The 21,633-nt window shown below is 40.1% G+C and overlaps 1 protein-coding gene across 1 annotated transcript in view; it reads right to left on the bottom strand.

Annotated features, from left to right (window-relative positions):
- Positions 1–223: 223 nt before the first annotated feature.
- The window catches only part of LOC133550097 (programmed cell death protein 10), a 31,850-nt gene continuing 10,440 nt past the window's right edge, over positions 224–21,633 (bottom strand). The window contains exons 2-8 of the mRNA XM_061896170.1: positions 20,116–20,396; positions 15,216–15,269; positions 12,879–12,996; positions 7,100–7,226; positions 6,949–7,027; positions 6,790–6,872; positions 224–1,111 (exon numbers count right to left, since the gene is read on the bottom strand). Coding sequence (XP_061752154.1) covers positions 1,030–1,111; positions 6,790–6,872; positions 6,949–7,027; positions 7,100–7,226; positions 12,879–12,996; positions 15,216–15,269; positions 20,116–20,205 — 633 coding nt within the window. The 5' untranslated portion in view covers positions 20,206–20,396 and the 3' untranslated portion in view covers positions 224–1,029. The remainder of the gene's footprint in view (positions 1,112–6,789; positions 6,873–6,948; positions 7,028–7,099; positions 7,227–12,878; positions 12,997–15,215; positions 15,270–20,115; positions 20,397–21,633) is intronic.

Below are 21,633 nucleotides of genomic sequence, written 5' to 3' on the forward strand. Positions count from 1 at the left end.
CGGTGGCTCAGGCCCTAGTGAGGCAAAACTACTTACCATTTTGAAGACTTCATAATGAGGTTTTTTGCAGCGCAGCACTGTCACCTAGTGGGGGTTTATAGGCATCGCTTGGCGTTGTATGTCAAGTCAGTCAAAAATAAAGCAAAAATGGGGGTCATGCTTTCACTGAGCTGTAAACTGCCATGCATTTCAAAAGAAAAAAAAACAAAAAAGCCTAAAGTGATCATTTGGAAACTATTTATTGAACATTTGCAACCAGGTTTCAGTTAAATACAGAATTTGTCTCTCTCGGCGTCGCCCAGACAGCAAGGACCGCCTCGGCGTGCTTACACTCGGGAGGAGCAGGGAATGTTGCAGGGCTTAAAAAGTAAAATAAGGCGCACACGTCGTGCTGTAAGTCATTTGGCGTTGTGTCGTCAGATAGTCCAGAGAAAGGAAATTTTTCGTCTAAAAAAAAAAATGTCCCGACGCCGCCGCTTGCCCCGCTCTTTAATAAAGAAAACCACAAAAAAAAACAACGTACGGACGAGAGCGACTTGTCGAGTCTCTGAGCGCGCGTCACAAAGAGGTAAAGCGGAGGAAGCCAGCCAAGACCGGCCGGACGCCGTCTTTCATGTGTGGCTAAGATTGCAGGTTTTTTTTTAAGGAAAATGATCAACATGAATATATTAGAAAAATGGCAATTAGTCTTTAATAAACACCTCGCCTCACCTATCCCCCCAAAAAAGATCAGGGTCATAAATTAAAAACTGTCCAAATAAAATCAACCTAGCAGACTTTTGGGCCTATTTCAGCCGAGACTGGAAAGACTTACACAAATGGCACTTTTCAGTCCCTTCAACTGGAAAAGGTGACCCCCCCAACCCCTAAAATCAACTCTTCCTAATTTACAAATATGGGTCAGGCGCTCATCGAGCTTCCACCACCGTAGCCACGTATCCCTCCCTGAACCCGCCCCTTACTACGCCACAGCATGAAGGGGCATGGGGAGAGCGGGGGGGGTGGGGGGTCCGTGTGGTCCCCTGCGGGCTAGGCCACAGTTTTGAAGGTCTGCAGTATGAGGTTGGTTTGGTGGATGAGCCTGTTAGCGCTGTTGAAGACGTTTATCGCCCTGGGAACAAAAGGAGACAACCGGCGGTGAGAAAACAAACAAGACAGAAGGACAGAAGGACAGAAGAGCAACCGGCGGCGTGAAGACACATTTCAGTTTCCACCTAGCGGTGCAGTTTGGGTTTGGTCGGCACATGTCAATATCTACACATCAGGCAGAAGGGCAAACAACGGAGAAGAAGGAGGGTTTCCCGTGTCAACTTCTGAACATAAGGAGACACTTTTATCCACAAGAAAACTAGAAAATTGGCCGTTGCAGCCAAGTGGGATGGATAGATAGATAGATAGTACTTTATTGATTCCTTCAGGAGAGTTCCTTCAGGAAAATTAAAATTCCAGCAGCAGTGTACAGAGTTGAGATCAATTTAAATAATAAATGGGTTGTACTTGTATAGCGCTTTTCTACCTTCAAGGTACTCAAAGCGCTTTGACACTACTTCCACATTTACCCATTCACACACTGATGGAGGGAGCTGCCATGCAAGGCGCCAACCAGCACCCATCAGGAGCAAGGGTGAAGTGTCTTGCTCAGGACACAACGGACGTGACGAGGTTGGTTCTAGGTGCTGTCCCCAGTCTTTAGAAATATTTCTGAGGGGATAAACACTGTTGTTGGTCAGCTGACGGCAGTAACACTCCAAGTGACCCTCTAAGACAGGGATCCCCAAACTTTTTGACTCGGGGGCCGTATTGGGTTAAAAAAATTTAGCCGAGGGCCGGGCTGTAAAATATATAACAGGTCAGGAAATAACACAGAGGCTATTTCATCCCTACAAGCCTGTTTCGAGGATTCCCCTGCTCTTCAGGGGATTTAATAATAACATAGGCTTCCTGATTAAGATTATTTTTAGAATTTTGATGACATGTTTTAAATAGGTTAAAATCCAATCTGCACTTTGTTAGAATATATAACAAATTGGATTGAGCTATATTTCTAACAAAGACAAATCATTATTTCTTCTAGATTTTCCAGAACAAAAATTTTAAAAGAAATTCAAAATACTTTGAAATAAGATTTAAATTTGATTCTACAGATTTTCTAGATTTACTAGAATAATTTTTGGGAATTTTAATCATAAGTTTGAAGAAATATTTCACAAATATTCTTCGTCGAAAAAACAGAAGCTAAAATTAAGAATGACATTTTTTTTAATTGAATTATATTTATATAGCGCTTTTCTCAAGTGACTCAAAACGCTTTACATAGTGACACCCAATATCTAAGTTACATTTAAACAAAAGTAAAAAGTAAATGGGGGTTTAAATGGAAACAAAAGAGATAAATATTACAATAAGAATAAAAAACTAAAAAGCAACAATGGGAATAACAATATAACAGTAAAATAAGAATATAACAAAACAAAGTAGGCAGTAGTGACCATGTCATGAAAACATACTGCACTGTTATTGTTTTGCATCCCCTGTCATCCTAGTACCCCCCGCCCCAGAGAGGAGTTGTACAGTCTAATGGCGTGTGGGACAAAGGAGTTTTTGAGTCTATTAGTCCTGATGACTGGCATCATCCAGGACTAATAGCACACTACCATGTAGAACAGAACACTGGCAACCACAGACTGGTAGTACATCCACAGGAGTTTTTTACAGATGTTGAAGGAGTGCAGTTTCCTGAGGAAGTACAGCCTGGTCTGTCCTTTCTTGTACTGATGGTCCGTGTTAACAGTCCAAGAGAGTGTGGAACCTGATTATGTTGACAACTCGTCTATGTGGACCAACTCAACAAGATACCGTTGTGCTAATTAAAAAGTGCCAGTTTAAGTCGACATCATCGCTTATAGGGCTGGATCAAATAATTGATGGATTATCATATTTTCAGGACTATAAATCGCTACCTTTTTCCCCACGCTTTGATCCCTGCGCCTTTTATAAAGGTCCAGCTAATCTATAGATTTTGTTTTCGCTAAGGACCATAAGCGCCGATCTATATTTCTGCCAGTGGGTCTTTAATGTGAGTGTAATAAAAAAAAAAAAAAAATAAAATAAAAAATAAAAAGTTTAGCGAAGTTTATATCCCTTATGATTTGTGGCGGGCTTCACGGTGGCAGAGGGGTTAGTGCGTCTGCCTCACAATACGGAGGTCCTGCAGTCCTGCGTTCAAATCCATGTTCGGGATCTTTCTGTGTGGAGTTTGCATGTTCTCCCCGTGAATGCGTGGGTTCCCTCCGGGTACTCCGGCTTCCTCCCACTTCCAAAGACATGCACCTGGGGATAGGTTGGTTGGCAACACTAAATTGGCCCTAGTGTGTGAATGTGAGTGTGAATGTTGTCTGTCTATCTGTGTTGGCCCTGCGATGAGGTGGCGACTTGTCCAGGGTGTACCCCGCCTTCCGCCCGATCGTAGCTGAGATAGGCGCCAGCGCCCCCCGCCACCCCAAAAGGGAATAAGCGGTAGAAAATGGATGGATGATTTGTGGCTTTATTATTTTGTAAAACGGACCAAACTCGCCACAAATTTAACTACAAGATTGATTTTTCAAAGATTATTACAGTTCTCCAATAATGGCTTTTTTGCCGATTTCCGATATTGTCCAACTCTTAATTACCGATTCCGATATAAACCGATACCCATATCTACAGTCGGGAAATTAACATATAATTATGCCTAATTTTGTGTGATGCCCCGCTGGATGCATTAAACAATGTAACAAGGTTTTCCAAAATAAATCAACTCAAGTGATGGAAAAAAATGCCAAAAGACACTGCCATATTTATTATTGAAGTCACAAAGTGCTTTTTTTTTTTTTTTTTTAACATGCCTCAAAACAGCAGCTTGGAATTTGGGACATGCTCTTCCTGAGAGAGCATGAGGAGGTTTTGATGGGCGGGGTTGAGGTGGGGTGAGGTGTATGCTGTAGCGTCCCGGAAGAGTTAGTGTTGCAAGGGTTTCTGTTTTTTTTTCTGTTGTGTTTATGTTGTGTTACGGTGCGGATATTTTCCCGAAATGTGTTGTCATTCTTGTTTGGTGTGGGTTCACAGTGTGGCACATATTTGTAACAGCGTTACAGTTCTTTAAACGGCCACCCTCAGTGTGACCTGTATGGCTGTTGACCAAGAATGCCTTGCATTCACTTGTGTGTGCGAAAAGCCGAACAGGATATGTGACTGGGCCGGCGCGCAAAGGCAGCGCCTTAAAGGTTTATTGGCGCTCTGTACTTCTCCCTACGTCCGTGTACACAGCGGCGTTTTAAATAGTCGAAAATTGTAGTTTTTTTAAAACAGATACCGATAATTTTGAAATCAATACCGATAATTTCCGATATTACATTTTAAAACATTTATCGGACATCTGTACATTTAAGTCAATTTCATAAAGTAAATGTTGATTGGATTTAATCCAATCATAAATAATCAAAATCAAATCTATTTCGGAACTTGGCCGTGATACTCAGCCCTAATCACTAGGTAACTATTGTCTAGCTACACAGCATTACAACCTGCAAACAGTGACCTACTGTTCAGAGCAAGGTAATCATCAACAGGGTTTCTACCGGTATCATATCTAATCTACATCTAATTTAACGCTTTATGGGGCCATTAAAAAAAATGATGCGCGTGTCCTACCGCACAGTTATTAAATATACTCAGAAGCTTACAATTGTGAGTATAGACAATTGTAAAATGTTGACAATGATAATCTTGAATAGTTTACATGAACTATTACTAGAATATACATGCAACAACATCTCCTGCAGTAATAACTCTGTTGGAATGGTGTACAAAATATATGACTACAAAATAGGGCTGGGCCATTTGTCTCTGTGCGATATAGAAAATGACTATATCGTAATATTCGAATATACGTTCACACGCAGGACTTTTAGCTGCGGGCGTGCACTTCAGGCTCTCCTCGCTCTTTCCTGTCTCTCCTTCTCGCAGACAAGCAGGCTTACATATGTCACACGTCACATAAACGCCCTCGCAGGGCAGAGGTTAAAAAAAAAAAAAAAAAAGGGCAGAGAGGTAGCGACGTGGCTAATGTTAGCTGCTAACGTAGCCGTATGAGAGAAAGATGCTGCGGATCTGGTAAAAAATGAAGGAAGACTTAATTGGGTTTCCATCGTCTGGCGGTGGTTCGGCTTCAAGTGGGAATATTTTCAACAGACAACCGTAATTTGTCAAGTGTGGGGGGGAAGCGTTGCTATAAAAAAGTAGCATTACTGCTAATATGCAGCATCGTTTGTAAAGTCACTCGCTAGAGAATGAAGAGAATTTCGTAACCTTAGTAACATACCACATAGTGAAGGACGAATACTAGTTGATTTCCTATTATGCAGCTCATTTTTATTTGACACTTAAAATGTCTCTGACAAGCTTGCAATTTATGTTTTGGAAATGACATGAATGTTTGTGGCATTGCTTAATAACTTTAATAAAGACACTTTTGGTCAATTGACTTAATTGTGATTTCCCTCTGCATGGAAGTTTAAAAGTAGCATATATTAATGCAGTATGAAGAAGAATGTTTTAATGTAGACACATAGAATCATCATTTTGCTGTGATTATATGCATCAAGTGTTCATTCAAGGCCAAGGCAAAATATCGTAATATATATCGTATATCGCGATATGGCCTAAAAATATTGCGATATTTAAAAAAAGGCAATATCGCCCAGCCCTACTACAAAATAATCCAAACAACGGGTGTCAAACTCATTTTAACTCAGAGGCCACATGGAGGAAAATCTATTCCATGGCATAATAACTTAAAAATACGACAACTTCAGATTGCTTTCTTTGTTTTACTTTTTCCCGAAAAAGAACAAGCACATTCTGAAAATGTACGTATCATGAATAGGAGGAGGATGGTTACTTTTCTTGAGACACTGCAGTCTGCTTGCACTTTTCGGGTTTTTTCACAAAAACATTTAGTGGAAACGAGGGTGCCAAAGCACGGTGTGTTCAAAGCAAAATACGTAAAATGTCAGGTTTCGCGTTAGGTCGAGGGGAAGGAGCCGCAGCCCCACTTTGTTGTGTACCTCTCGCTAGCTCGGCCTCGGTACAAACCATTTGCTTGCCGAACAGAATTGCTATTGCGACATCTAGTGGACAAATTGAGAGCAGCAGTTTCTTTCATTTCATTTCAAATGCAGCTCATTTACACTTCGCTAACTCATCTTGTGGGCTGGATTAAACCCCAGGCCGCATGTTTTATATCCCTGATAGATATGAACAGCGGACAACCCAGGTAAATATGCAAGTTTATCAAATTGTGGTCATCAATCACAGGTTTTGGATCATATTAATTTAAAATGATAATACCAATCGTAGGGCATGATAGTACCAAGGTTCGGGCATCTGGTCAGGAGGTTCGGGCATCTGGTCAGGATGCCACCCGAACGCCTCCCTAGGGAGGTGTTTAGGGCACGTCCAACCGGTAGGAGGCCACGGGGAAGACCCAGGACATGTTGGGAAGACTATGTCTCCCGGCTGGCCTGGGAACGCCTCGGGATCCCCCGGGAAGAGCTAGACGAAGTGGCTGGGGAGAGGGAAGTCTGGGTTTCCCTGCTTAGGCTGTTGCCCCCGCGACCCGACCTCAGATAAGCGGAAGATGATGGATGGATGGATGGAATACCAATCGTTCAACAGCGTTATTGTTACAAAGTGAACTGCTAGGTGGAAACGGGAGCGTATAGCATTTCTCTGTGCTGACGTGATACTTACTTTCCATCTTTGAAGTACGTTTTGAGGGTGTCGCTGAAGCTTTTGGAGTATTTCACAAACTCCTTTTTCTGATGCTCCAGGGCCTTCAGCAGCAAAAAATAAACATTTAGAGGACACCCTACAAGGACGAGCGTATGAAAAACGAAGTGTGCGGCTCACTCTGCGATTCTGGTACTGATATTTCTTGATGACATTGTTGACTGTGTCCAGGAGCTCCTTTATGGCGCTGGCTATGTCTCTGTGGGAAAAGCAACCAATCATAACACGTTCTATAATCTGGCCAACAACAGTTTTCGCCGCTCGGACTCACTTGATAGTCTGTAGGAAGCGTACTCTGTCGTTGATCTCGTCTGGGATTTTGCTGAGGATGTGTTTCAGCGCCCTGGCCTTGTCGTTCAGGTCCTGGAATTCTTGCTCGGGCCGGTCGATCATGAATTCTGACGGGGGGAGAAAAATGATCGCTTAAATCAGCGGAAAAACAGGCATTTTTTGATGCTCTAGAGGGCGCTCGCGGCCCTACAATTAAAAAACCATGCCCTAGATCAGTGGTTCTCAAATGGGGGTACGCTACCCCTGGGGGTACTTGAAGGTATGCGAGATTTTTTTTAAATATTCTAAAAATAGCAACAATTCAAAAAACCTTTATAAATATATTTATTGAATGATACTTCAACAAAATATGAATGTAAGTTCATAAACTGTGGAAAGAAATGCAACAATGCAATATTCAGTGTTGACAGCTCGATTTTTTTGTGGACATGTTCCATAAATATTGATGTTAAAGATTTCTTTTTTGTGAATAAATGTTTAGGATTAAGTTCAGTAATCCAGATGGATCTCTATTACAATCCCCAAAGAGGGCACTTTAAGTTGATGATTACTTCTATCTGTACAAATCTTTATTTACAATTAAATCACTTGTTTATTTTTCAACAAGTTTTTAGTTATTTTTATATCTTTTTTTCCAAATCTTCCAGGAAAGACCACTACAAATGAGCAATAATTTGCACTTTTATACAATTTAATAAATCAGAAACTGAGGACATACTGCTGCATTTTACTTCTTAATCTCTTTTTTTCAACCAAAAATGCTTTGCTCCGATTAGGGGGTACAAGAATTAAAAAAAATGTTCACAGGGGGTACATCACTGAAAAAAGGTTGAGAACCACTGCCCTAGATCAGTGAAGTACTAGACTTAAAAAAATGTTTACAGGGGGTACGTCACTGAAAAACATGAACATTTTTTAATTCAAGTACCCCCTAATCAGAGCAAAGCATTTTTGGTTCAAAAAAGAGATAAAGAAGTAAAATACAGCACTATGTCATCAGTTTCTGATTTATTAAATTGTATAACAGTGCAAAATATTGCTCATTTGTAGTGGTCTTTCTTGAACTATTTGGAAAAAAAGATATAAAAATAACTAAAAACTTGTTGAAAAATAAACAAGTGATTCAACTACAAATAAAGATTTTTACACATAGAAGTAATCATCAACTTAAAGTGCCCTCTTTGGGGATTGTAATAGAGATCCATCTGGATTCATCAACTTCATTCTAAATATTTCTTCACAAAAAAAGAAATCTTTAACATCAATATTTATGGAACATGTCCACAAAAAATCTAGCTGTCAACACTGAATATTGCATTGTTTTTTCACAGTTTATAAACTTACACTCATATTTTGTTGAAGTCTTATTCAATAAATATATTTATAAAGGATTTTTGAATTGTTATTATTTTTGGAATATTTAAAAAAAAAAATCTCACGTACCCCTTGGCATACCTTCAAGTACCCCCATTTAACAACCGCTGCCCTAGATGGCTGCCAAAAAATATAAGTTACTCAGCTGTAGTCCGTATGGGCTACCGCGGTACTAAGTGTTAATACACTTTTTCACCACATGTGGTATTAATGAAAATCTCAAACAAATAAAAGAAGTCAAAAGGTAAAGTCATAGGCCCCGTTTACCTTGCACAACAAAATCACACCAAGTTGATACTTATTGCCAGTCTGAAGCGCCAAAGTGCTTAAAATCCAATCTTTTCACATCACATTAGGGCCACAACCATCCATCCATCCATCCATTTTCTACCGCTTATTCCCTTTCGGAGTCGCGGGGGGCGCTGGCGCCTATCTCAGCTACAATCGGGCGGAAGGCGGGGTACACCCTGGACAAGTCGCCATTTCATCGCAGGGCCAACACAGATAGACAGACAACATTCACACTCACATTCACACACTAGGGCCAATTTAGTGTTGCCAATCAACCTATCCCCAGGTGCATGTTTTTGGAGGTGGGAGGAAGCCGGAGTACCCGGAGGGAACCCACGCATTCACGGGGAGAACATGCAAACTCCACACAGAAAGATCCCGAGCCTGGATTTGAACCCAGGACTGCAGGACCTTCGTATTGTGAGGCAGACGCACTAACCCCTCTGCCACCGTGAAGCCCAGGGCCACAACCAAAGTAGGTCAAATCAGGTTGAAATCTGATCTTATAAAAATTTGACTTTAGTCTAACCTAGGGATGCACCGATTAATCGGTAACCGAATATATTCGGCCGAATATGGCAAAAAAAGCCACATTCGGCCTTCGGTGGAATGAGTTAAAAACAAGACCGAATAGTGGCGTGTGACGCAATTTTTTGACGCTGTGACGCAATCAACCACCGTGCAGTGACGTTGGGATATGTTGTGTACCTGTATAAGTGTAAGAGGTTACAAGCACACACTTAATTGAGATTTACTTGAGCCTTCTGTTTACATTATTAGCATATCTACTGTGGCTAAGCAGACTTTTGCCAAAAGGACAATAATTCATTTGTTGTGGGTTTATCCACTTTAATGCACTTTATTTTTTTTTTGGAATGCATGTTTTGTTCGAAGGCCTCATATAAATGAAAAACTTTGTACTTTTTTTGAAAAGCAAAGGCTACTGGAATATTAAAAAAATGTCAATATTCAATAAAAAAATACTTTATTTGAAAAACATGTCTAAATATTTATTCTAGGCTATTTATGCAATGTAAAAAATTTGTGAAAAACTGCATTCATTATTCGGTATTCGGCCAAGCGTTAAGTTTTTTTCGGCTTCGGCTTCGGCCACAAATTTTCATTTTGGTGCATCCCTAGTCTGAACAGAAATTACTTCCTGAAAGCGACTTTGGGCAAACTACGTCATCCGTGTACGCAGGAATACGCAGCAGAAAGCATAAGTGACTATGTCTTGATAACATCAGAGTTTGTTTTGTATTGGCGGACAAATTTTCGGTGCATCACTAGTCAATAGTACGCAAATAATAGGTTTTATATATACAGTACAGGGAAAAAGTTTGGACACACTTTCTCATAATAGGTTTTATATATACAGTACATGGAAAAAGTTTGGACACACTTCCTCATTCGATGAGTTTTCTTTATTTTCATGACTATTTACATTGTAGATTGTCACTGAAGGCATCAAAACTATGAATGAACACATGTGGAGTTATGTACCAAACAGAAACCGGTGAAATAACTGAAAATATGTTTTATATTCTAGTGTCTTCAAAACAGCCACCCTTTGCGTTGATTACTTTTTTGCACACTCTTGGCATTCTCTGGATGAGCTTCAAGAGGGAGTCACCAGAAATGTTTTTTTTACTTCACAGGTGTGTTTGAAGCTCATGGAGAGAATGCCAAGAATGTGCAAAGCAGTAATCAGAGCAAAGGGTGGCTATTTTGAAGAAACTAGAACATCAAACATATTTTCAGTTATTTCACCTTTTTTTCTTAAGTACATAACTCCACATGTGTTCATTCATAGTTCTGATGCCTTCAGTGACAATCTACAACAGGGGTAGGGAACCTATGGCTCTAGAGCCAGATGTGGCTCTTTTGATGACTGCATCTGGCTCTCAGATAAATCTTAGCTGACATTACTTAACACGATAAGTAATGAATAATTCTGCTGCTAATCACAGTGTTAAAAATATAAAACATTCTCATGCATTTTAATCCATCCATCCGTTTCCTACCGCACCTGTTCAACAAGTATTTTATTAATTATTGGTTTGCTTAAAAATAACAATGTTATTAAAAGATGCAAGACTTAATATACTCTAAAAATGGTGGTCTTACTTATAAATGTACGTATTTAGTTGTATTCAGTGTTAAAAATATATATTATATGGCTCTCATGGAAATACTTTTTAAAATATTTGGCTTTCATGGCTCTCTCAGCCAAAAAGGTTCCCGACCCCTGATCTAGTGAAGTGAATTATATTTATATAGCGCTTTTCTCAAGTGACTCAAAGCGCTTTACATAGTGACACCCAATATCTAAGTTACATTTAAACCAGTGTGGGTGGCACTGGGAGCAGGTGGGTAAAGTGTCTTGCCCAAGGACACAACGGCAGTAACTAGGTTGGCACAGGCGGGAATCGAACCTGCAACCCTCAAGTTGCTGGCACGGCCACTCTACCAACCGAGCTATGCCGCCCCCAATTTACAATGTAAATAGTCATGAAAAAAAAAGAAAACGCATTGAATGAGGAGGTTTGTCCAAACTTTTGGCCTGTAGTATATATATATATATATATATATATATATATATATATATATATATATATATATATATATATATATATATATATATATATATATATATATATATATAAAAGCAATTACGATATAAGTTTTTTATATTGATCGATAATTATTGTTACTTTTTATGACCTATTTAAGCCGAGCAATAAATACAGTGAAACCATTTCCCACTTATGGGTGCTTATCAGTGGAGGTGTCTGATATCCAGGTAGGATTAGCACAGCTAAAGTAATAAAATAATTAAGGTAGATTAAAAGGTCGTTGCAGATTGCAGACACTGAACGGCAGTATTGAACACTCGACGGATGAGTTTGAGAAGCTACTCTTTTAACCGAAACAATGGAAGTGTCATGATGTTGCTGCACTGTCTGCGTTAAAACCAACAAAACTATAGACAAGTTTCTGTTACTGAGTTGATATATCCAGATTTCTATTCTCACTCCATACAGTGAATTCACACCAAGACCGAAAGACGGCGCAACCACACTAGTTATGAGAGTAGCACGTGTGTGTGTGTGTGTGTGTGTGTGTGTGTGTGTGTGTGTGTGTGTGTGCTCCTTTAGGAATAGCAGTGTGTTGGGTAAGTGACTTCAGTGTGTGAGCAAGCGGTGGCATGCAAGTGCAGCAGTAGTGGTGACTAGCAAATGTGTCCGGTTTTGTTCTGCAGAAATAAGAACAAAGCGAACAAATTATCACAAGTCTGAAAGGGGTACAAATTCTTTCCAAAGCTGGATCCCCACCTAGACATAAAACAGTATAGCACAGAGCTCATGAAACTCAAGATTGTATTTGTTATATTCATTTAAGTGGGTCGAATCATTTATATTAGGAAAAAAACAATTCATGAAAATAACTGATATCATTTGATTGTTAAAATAAAACGTTTACACTTTTATGAGGTGAGATTTGGAACAGGTGTGCTGCTGGTGTGGCCGTAGTGTGCACGTCTGATGTTGCTCACATGTGCTCCACTGAATGCTCAAGGAGTTTTTGCGTTTGTTAAGGTGACAATGATTGTCACACACACACTAGGTGTGGTGAATTGTGTCCTCTGCATTTAACCTATCCCCATGTTCACCCCCTGGAAGGTGAGGGGAGCAGTGAGCAGCAGCGTGTGCCACACTCGGGAACCATTTGGTGATTCAACCCCCAATTCCAACCCTTGATGATGGGTGCCAAACAAGGAGGCTACGGGTCATATTTCTTTGTAGTCTTTGGTATGATTCGGCCGGGGTTTGAACTCACGACCTCGCAGTTTTAGGGCGGACACTAACCACAAGGCCACTGCTCAACCACATGAACAATTACAGGGAACATTGGTTAAGAAACTATCTTTTAGTTTATATTGAATTGTAGTGCATATTGTTTAATTGTTGATGTAATAGTCCAACACAATTTTAGCTTTTTGGCTAAAATCTTCGATGACAATCACGACCAACAAATTCAAAGACAAAAATCATTCAATGATCCTGACAAACGTCAAGTTTACGGTGACACACCTTCCACATCTTCTGCAGCCATGCGCAACAGCGATTCGATGAAGTTGATTTGGACATTTTTCTTCTCCAAAATCTTCATGATGATGTCCTGAGTCAGGCCGGGGTTCTCCCTTTCCGCCTGGACAAAAACAAAAAAGACAAAAAAAGGGAAAAAACACATTTTATTGAAGTTGTAGAATGGAAATCAACACACAAAAAAGTCTGAAATGGAAAATAAAGCAACAAGTCCTAACATGGCGAAGAAAAGCTGAAATATTGATACAAATAACCAGGAAAGTCAAACAATAAAAAAAAACTATTGTGATGTTCAACACTGTTCAATTTAATTGAACAGTGTTTATGTTGTGTAGAAGGAGTATTTATAATATGTTGTGCAAAGGAAATGTTATATTTTTTGGGAGCCCATCTTGTATTTGACATAGTTTATAGGGTTAGGCGCAATAAGTGTTCAACTTCAGCCTAAACCCTTTCGGTCTGCAACATTTGCAATTTATGAATGGGGTGGAACAATACCAACACTTGATGCTGAGTGCCAAGCAGGGAGGTAACGGGTCCCATTTTACAGTCTTTGGTATGACTCGGCCGGGGTTTGAACTCACGACCTACCGATGTCAGGACGGACACTAACCACAAGGCCACTGACCAGGCAGCAACAATTTAAAAATAGACCAAAACGGTCAAAAAATAAAGAAAGAAAATGCATAATAAAGAAGGAAAAAAACATATATACGTCGCACTGGAGTATAAGTCGCATTTTTGGGGGAAATTTATTCGATAAAATCCAACACCAAGAATAGACATTTGAAAGGCAGTTTAAAATAAATAAAGAATAGTGAACAACAGGCTGAATAAGTGTACGTTATATGACGAATATAAATAACCAACTGAGAAGGTGCCTGGTATGTTAACGTAACATATTATGGTAAGAGTCCTTCAAATAACTATAACATATAGAACATGCTATACGTTTACCAAACAATCTGTCACTCTTAATCGATAAATCCCATGAAATCTTCTTCCTTGATGTCGCTTCTAAACAACTCTCACGATCCACACTTCCCTCACTCGTGAACAAGACTCCTAGGTACTTGAACTCCTCCACTTGGGGCAGGGTCTCCTCCCCAACACGGAGATGGCACTCCACCCTTATCCGGGTGAGAACCATGTACTCGGACTTGGAGGTGCTGATTCTCATTCCGGTCGCTTCACACTCGGCTGCGAACCGATCCAGTGAGAGCTGAAGATCCTGGCCAGATGAAGCCATCAAGACCACATCCTCTGCAAAAAGCAGAGACCTAATCCTGCGGTCACCAAACCGGAACCCCTCAACGCCTTGACTGCGCCTAGAAATTCTGTCCATAAAAGTTATGAACAGAATCGGTGACAAAGGACAGCCTTGGCGGAGTCCAACCCTCACTGGAAATGTGTTCGACTTACTGCCGGCAATGCGGACCAAGCTCTGGCACTGATCGTACAGGAAGCGGACCGCCACAATAAGACAGTCCGATACCCCATACTGTCTGAGCACTCCCCACAGGACTTCCCGAGGGACACGGTAGAATGGCTTCTCCAAGTCCACAAAGCACATGTAGACTGGTTGGGCAAACTCCCATGCACCCTCAAGAACCCTGCCGAGAGTATAGAGCTGGTCCACAGTTCCACGACCAGGACGAAAACCACACTGTTCCTCCTGAATCCGAGGTTCGACTATCCGGTGTAGCCTCCTCTCCAAGTCGGTACAGTGTAGTGAAAAAGGGACATTTCTTTCGACTGTAACGTCGTAGATGAGCAGACACATGAACAGAAGCACTTAATGTTCACTACAGCATGTACACCATTGAACATCACATGCGCAAACACCTAAATTATTCAGCCGGGAATTACACCACTTGAGTTAGAGGGGGAACCCGTCAAGTGTCAGTCACGCTGCAAAACAGCTGCGAGGTGCTTATGCGCGTCCGCTTGCTTTGTATAATGACAAAGCTGCCGGGCCTTCATTCATATTTCATGCGTACACGCTCATTAGCAGTCATGCACCAGCAGTCTCCTTCTCTCTGCCAGAGAAATCACTGCACAGCGGCGAGACACGGCCAACGCAAGCTTGCAGACAGGTTGTCAGGGGGTGAAAGACAAATGGCGGGTCGTTCGGGAGTCAAAAGGTGAAGACACCGGTGTCAGTGTTGATCAAAGAGGCTCATTTTACACAGCGTGACGCTTAAAGCAAGGCCAAAGTTGTGCGCTAAAAAAAAAAAAAGTGTGGTAAAGATGTGACTGCACGCCATGACAGGAAGGCGGCGGTTAGACGAAACCGTCTGGTTCGGGGCGACGCACGCTTACCTTGATGAAGGCCGCTCTGAGCGTCTGAGCTGCTGATAGGTTGATCCTCTCCAGCTGAGGTAGCAACAACAAAAAGCACAGCGTCAGTGATTTAAATGACAGGCACGCTTTCCATTAAATTAAATGATTACAAACGACAGTTGAGCTGAGCCAAAGGACATTTAAAAAGTCCACCACAAAGTAGGCCTGGATTATTATGGCAAACACAATAAACACGATTATTTTGATTTATATTGTAATCATGAGTATTTCAGTTTGAGTTTCAGTTTATTTTCAGTCTAACAAATACATATTCAAACATGGATCGCGATTCAAAAATGAATAACATGACTGAAACAGGCAGAAGCAAAAAAGCTTATATGCCCAACATAAATTTTTTTACATTCAATTAAGTTACCTTTTCTAATAATTTTGTAATACAAAAAGAAATATAGTCATTCAGCATTTACATTTAAGTTGCCCTTTAACAAATAATACAAAAATATATACTTACACACATGCACTTTTTTGTAAATAGATAAACATACATACCTTCTAAATACAACATTTAACCAAACAAACATACATTTCTAGTTCACATAACTTTTTAAAATACATTGTGACATGTTCTTTTTGAAATTAAATACTGAGTCACTCATTTGTATTTCTTTACCAACAGAATTCCACAAATTAGCACCGAGAACCGATAAACATCTACGTTTAGCAACTAATCTTGCTTTTGGTCAAATAAACTTAGATTCATCTCTTAGATTGTATTTGCTGGTTTGTAGAGAGAAGTATTTTTGAATTCCTTCTGGAAGAGTATTTATTTTTGCTTTGAACATTATCTGTGTTATTTTATAATAAACAATATCTTGAAATTTTCCTAAGTTTTGATTTAACAGATAATGGATGGCTATGGTCATAATATCCTGGTTTGTTTATTAGCCATACAGCTTTTTTTTGCAGCAAAACAATATCATTAATTATGGTTTTAAGTATTTTTGAATTCCTTCTGGAAGAGTATTCATTTTTGCTTTGAACATTATCTGTGTTATTTTATAATAAACAATATCTTGAAATTTCATAAGTTTTGATTTAAGAAATAATGGATGGGTATGGTCATAATATCCTGCTTTGTTTATTAGCCGTACAGCTTTTTTTTTGCAGCAAAACAATATCATTAATTACGGTTTTAAAAGTGGTTCCCCAGAGTTCTACACAGTATGTCATGTATGGAAGTATCAAAGTATAATAAATTGTTAAAGAATTATAATTAAGTAATTCTTTAGTTTTATAGAAAACACCAAGTGTTTTTGATATTTTTGTTTTTATATAATTTACATGCTGTCTCCATGATAATTTATAGTCAATTATAACTCCCAAAAACTTAGTATCAAAGACACGCTCAATTTTATCTCCATTTATTTTAATATTTACTTCATTAGATACCTCAGTTTTGGTACCAAATATCATAAATTTAGTTTTAGCAATATTAAGTGATAATTTATTCATATCAAACCAGTTTTTAAGCACTGTCATTTCTTGTTCTATTTTTACCAAAAGTTCATTAAAATTTAAATTACAAGTGACCGTGGTTTAAAATTTCCTCAGCTCCAAAATTAAAGTGAGTGTTGCTTCAGATGCCATTGTTTTCTACAAGTTTGCAACCACGATGACACAAAGGAAGCTCTCTCAGGAAGATAGAGAGTTGTGGTTGCTTACACAGCAAAACACTGCCCCTTAGGGTTTTGGAAGATAATTGCAAGTCAATCGCCCGACCCGGCCTACGCTAAAGCGCCAGAAAAAAACTACACACCAAGTTTTCGTTTGATACAGTCACACGTCACGGCATTATCGTGAAGACTATAATGCCTATATATACTATAGTGATATATTAGGGGTGTAACGGTACGTGTATTCGAAATGAACCGTTTCGGTACGGGGGTTTCGGACCTGTTCGGAGGTGTATCGAACGAGTTTCCACACGGACAAATTAAGTAGCGTACCGCTCGTTGTCTAAACAATGCACACCGAGGCACAACACACGGCATGCTAGCAGCGAACGGGCTACGATAAACTGACCATACCTCCTCTTTTCATCGGATAAGTCCTCTTTTTCAGGGCTGTCCGGGTGGAGTTACATAAATGCTTCAAATTTTAAATTAGGGTTGCATGTATTTTCAATGTATGTTTAGGGTTAAGAAGGGGTTAAAAACAAAACAAATTGTGCACGCAGCAGCATTCGTGAGAGAGGGGTAGAGACAGAGCGCGAGAGAGTTATGATAAACGCGCATGCATCGCCAGGCTCTGCTCTTTATCCATAGATTTATCAGATTTGATTTTTTTCAATCTATAGCAGGGGTGCCCACAGCTAATGCTTAAAAGGCCATCGGCACATTCTAAAAATACTATTAAAATAAACAAAAACATAACAAAAGTGAAATAAAAAAGCTTAAAGGCTACATGTAATTTAGAAAAAGTTGCAATGTTGACTAATAAAACAAAGTTGTTTTTTTTTTCTTTCAAACTGTCTTTCAAACTATGTGCGGCATAGCTCGGTTGGTAGAGTGGCCGTGCCAGCAACTTGAGGGTTGCAGGTTCGATTCCCGCTTCCGCCATCCTAGTCACTGCCGTTGAGTCCTTGGGCAAGACACTTTACCCACCTGCTCCCAGTGCCACCCACACTGGTTTAAATGTTACTTAGATATTGGGTTTCACTATGCAAAGCGCTTTGAGTCACTGGAGAAAAGCGCTATATAAAATATAATTCACAATTCACTTCGTCATTGCTCAAAACAAAATATTGAATCAAAATCAATGTTATTATAAATTATTGACCTATCCAAGGTTCCAATCCAATCCAATCCACTTTATTTATATAGCACATTTAAACAACAATAACGTTTCCAAACTACTGCACAGCCATGTTAAAAACAATATTAAAAAAAACAATATTATGCTCCACCAATGACTGAATAAAAACAAAAAATAAATATAAAACCAATATAAAAAAAAAAACAATATAAAAACAAATATGATTAAAAACTATTTTAAAAGGGTAAAATCAATTAAAACAGTAAAATAGAAATCAAAGTGTATAAAAAACACAGAGGACAACAGAGGACCACAGAACTCACGTAGTGTTAAAAGCCAAAGAATAAAAGTGGGTCTTAAGACGAGACTTAAAACACTTCACTGTGGAAGCAGTTTGAACATGGAGGGGCAGAGTGTTCCAGAGCTTAGGGCCGACCACAGAGAAGGTCCTGTCTCCCCTGGTCTTAAGTCTGGTCTTGGGCACCACGAGCTGGAACTGGCTCTCGGACCTCAGAGTGCGCGAAGGAATGTAAATTTGGATGAGGTCCGAGATATATTGAGGTGCCAGTCCATGTAAAGATTTAAAAACAAACAGCAATGTTTTAAAATCAATTCTAAAATGAACATGGAGCCAGTGCAAACTCTGAAGAATTGGGGTTATATGCTGGCGTTTCCTGGCCCCTGTTAAAAGTCGTGCTGCCGTGTTCTGGACTAACTGCAACCGGGAGAGAGCTTTTTGGCTAATGCCAGCATAAAGTGCATTGCAGTTGTCCAGGCCACTTGAAATAAAAGCATGCACGACTTGTTCAAAATCGTTAAAAGATAAAAAAGTTAACCTTTACTAAAAGACGAAGGTGATAAAAACACGATTTTAAAACGCCATTGACTTGTTTGTCTAGTTTAAAATTCCCATTACTTCACATCAAATATTCTACTTGGGAAAATATTTTTGGTGGAAGATTTTGCAAATTTGGTAAATAAATAACCCAAAAATTTATATTTTGTTGTTATCTTACAGTACCGAAAATGAACCGAACCGTGACCTCTGAACCGAGGTACGTACTGGACCGAAATTTTTGTGTACCGTGACACCCCTATGATATACATACACTATATTGCCAAAAGTATTTAACCAGCCATCCAAATGATGACAATCAAGTGTCCTAATCACTTGAAGGAACTAGAATATAAAACATGTATTCAGTTATTTCACCTTTTTTTTGTTAAGTACATAACTCCACGTGTTCATTCATAGTTTTGATGCCTTCAGTGACACTCTACAACAGGGGTGCCCACACTTTTTCTGCAAGCCAGCTACTTTTCAATTGACCAAATCGAGGGGATCTACCTCATTCATATTTATTTATTTATGAAAGAGACGTTTTTGTTAATAAGTTAAATGTGTTTAAGCATGTGTAGCACATATAGATGTCTTTCTTTCACGAAGACAAGAATAGAAGTTGGTGTATTACCTGATTCTGATGACTTGCATTGATTGGAATCAGACAGTAGTGATGATAACGTCCACATTTTTGAATGGAGGAGAAAAAAAGTCCACCTTTTTGTACGATACCACATGAAAGTGGTTGTTTTTTGGCATCTTATTTATCCAGCTTCCATACACTTTATAAGAAAAACATTGGCGGAAAATTCATGCTGCCTGCGCTAACAAAATAAGAGTCTCGGAAAGCTGGCGTGCACAGGGCTTTTATTGTGAAGATAGGAAATGTGCAGTCGGTCTTTAGAGTTTTGACGGAAGGTACGGCGCGAGAGTAAAAGTGTTTCTCGCCTTCCTCTCGGTCATTTTTTCTTAATAATGATCTCGCAGCAGCCGGCGTCATCTCACAAGACCTTCGGGTGCCGAGAATGTCAAGTGACGTCTTGGTGAAGATTGATGATCGCTAATTTTTAGGTCTATTTTTTTTATAAGCCCGGCTGGCGATTGACTGACACACCGGTAGCTCGCGATTGACGTAATGGGTACCCCTGCTCTACAACATAAATAGTCATGAAAATAAAGAAAAGGCATTGAATGAGAAGGTGTGCCCAAACTTTTGGTTTACTGCACCTGTATGTAATGTTGAAATGATACAGAAATTGTTACCTCGTTAAAAACTGGGTACATCACGGTGTAGAGCGTCATGGATACCATGGAGTTTGTCTCCGCTTCATTCTTCATCTCCTCCATTGTCATCCTCCAGGGAGGAGCAGCTCTCGGTCAAAAGGTGTGTGTGTGTATGTGTGTGTGTGTGGGGGGGTGGGGTGGGGGGTGACTGCAGCTCACTCACTCACTCATGCACACACACGTTCATGTGCACAATCACACACACACATTCACACGCTTTTAAAAACCCCCCCACAAAATGTCCACAGAGTGACAGCAACCTTAAAGAAGAGGAAAGAAAGGGAAAATATGTCAAGTTAGGTAAGGCTTTTGACAATAAATCTCAAGTAAAGAATCTGGGTACTATCTTCGACTCAACTCTCTCCTTTGAGTCACACATTAAAAGTGTTACTAAAACGGCCTTCTTTCATCTCCGTAATATCGCTAAAATTCGCTCCATTTTGTCCACTAAAGACGCTGAGATTATTATACATGCGTTTGTTACGTCTCGTCTCGATTACTGTAACGTATTATTTTCGGGTCTCCCCATGTTTAGCATTAAAAGATTACAGTTGGTACAAAATGCGGCTGCTAGACTTTTGACAAGAACAAGAAAGTTTGATCCCATTACGCCTGTACTGGCTCACCTGCACTGGCTTCCTGTGCACTTAAGATGTGACTTTAAGGTTTTACTACTTACGTATAAAATACTACACAGTCTAGCTCCATCCTATCTTGCCGATTGTATTGTACCATATGTCCCGGCAAGAAATCTGCGTTCAAAAGACTCCGGCTTATTAGTGATTCCTAGAGCCCCAAAAAAAGTCTGCGGGCTATAGAGCGTTTTCCGTTCGGGCTCCAGTACTCTGGAATGCCCTCCCGGTAACAGTTCGAGATGTTACCTTAGTGGAAGCATTTAAGTCTCACCTTAAAACTCATCTGTATACTCTAGCCTTTAAATAGACCTCCTTTTTAGACCAGTTGATCTGCCGCTTCTTTTCTTTCTCCTATGTCCCCCCCTCCCTTGTGGAGGGGGTCCGGTCCGATGACCATGGATGAAGTACTGGCTGTCCAGAGTCGAGACCCAGGATGGACCGCTCGTCAGGACCCAGGATGGACCGCTCGCCTGTATCGGTTGGGGACATCTCTACGCTGCTGACCGGCCTCCGCTTGAGATGGTCTCCTGTGGACGGGACTCTCGCTGCTGTCTTGGATCCGCTTGAACTGAACTCTCGCGGCTGTATTGGAGCCATTATGGATTGAACTTTCACAGTATCATGTTAGACCCGCTCGACATCCATTGCTTTCGGTCCCCTAGAGGGGGGGCGGGGGTTGCCCACATCTGAGGTCCTCTCCAAGGTTTCTCATAGTCAGCATTGTCACTGGCGTCCCACTAGATGTGAATTCTCCCTGCCCACTGGGTGTGAGTTTTCCTTGCCCTTTTGTGGGTAGTTCCGAAGATGTTGTAGTCGTAATGATTCGTGCAGTCCTTTGAGACATTTGTGTTTTGGGGCTATA

The sequence above is a fragment of the Nerophis ophidion genome, linkage group LG03 (genome assembly GCF_033978795.1).
Source record: "Nerophis ophidion isolate RoL-2023_Sa linkage group LG03, RoL_Noph_v1.0, whole genome shotgun sequence".
NCBI lineage: Eukaryota > Metazoa > Chordata > Actinopteri > Syngnathiformes > Syngnathidae > Nerophis > Nerophis ophidion.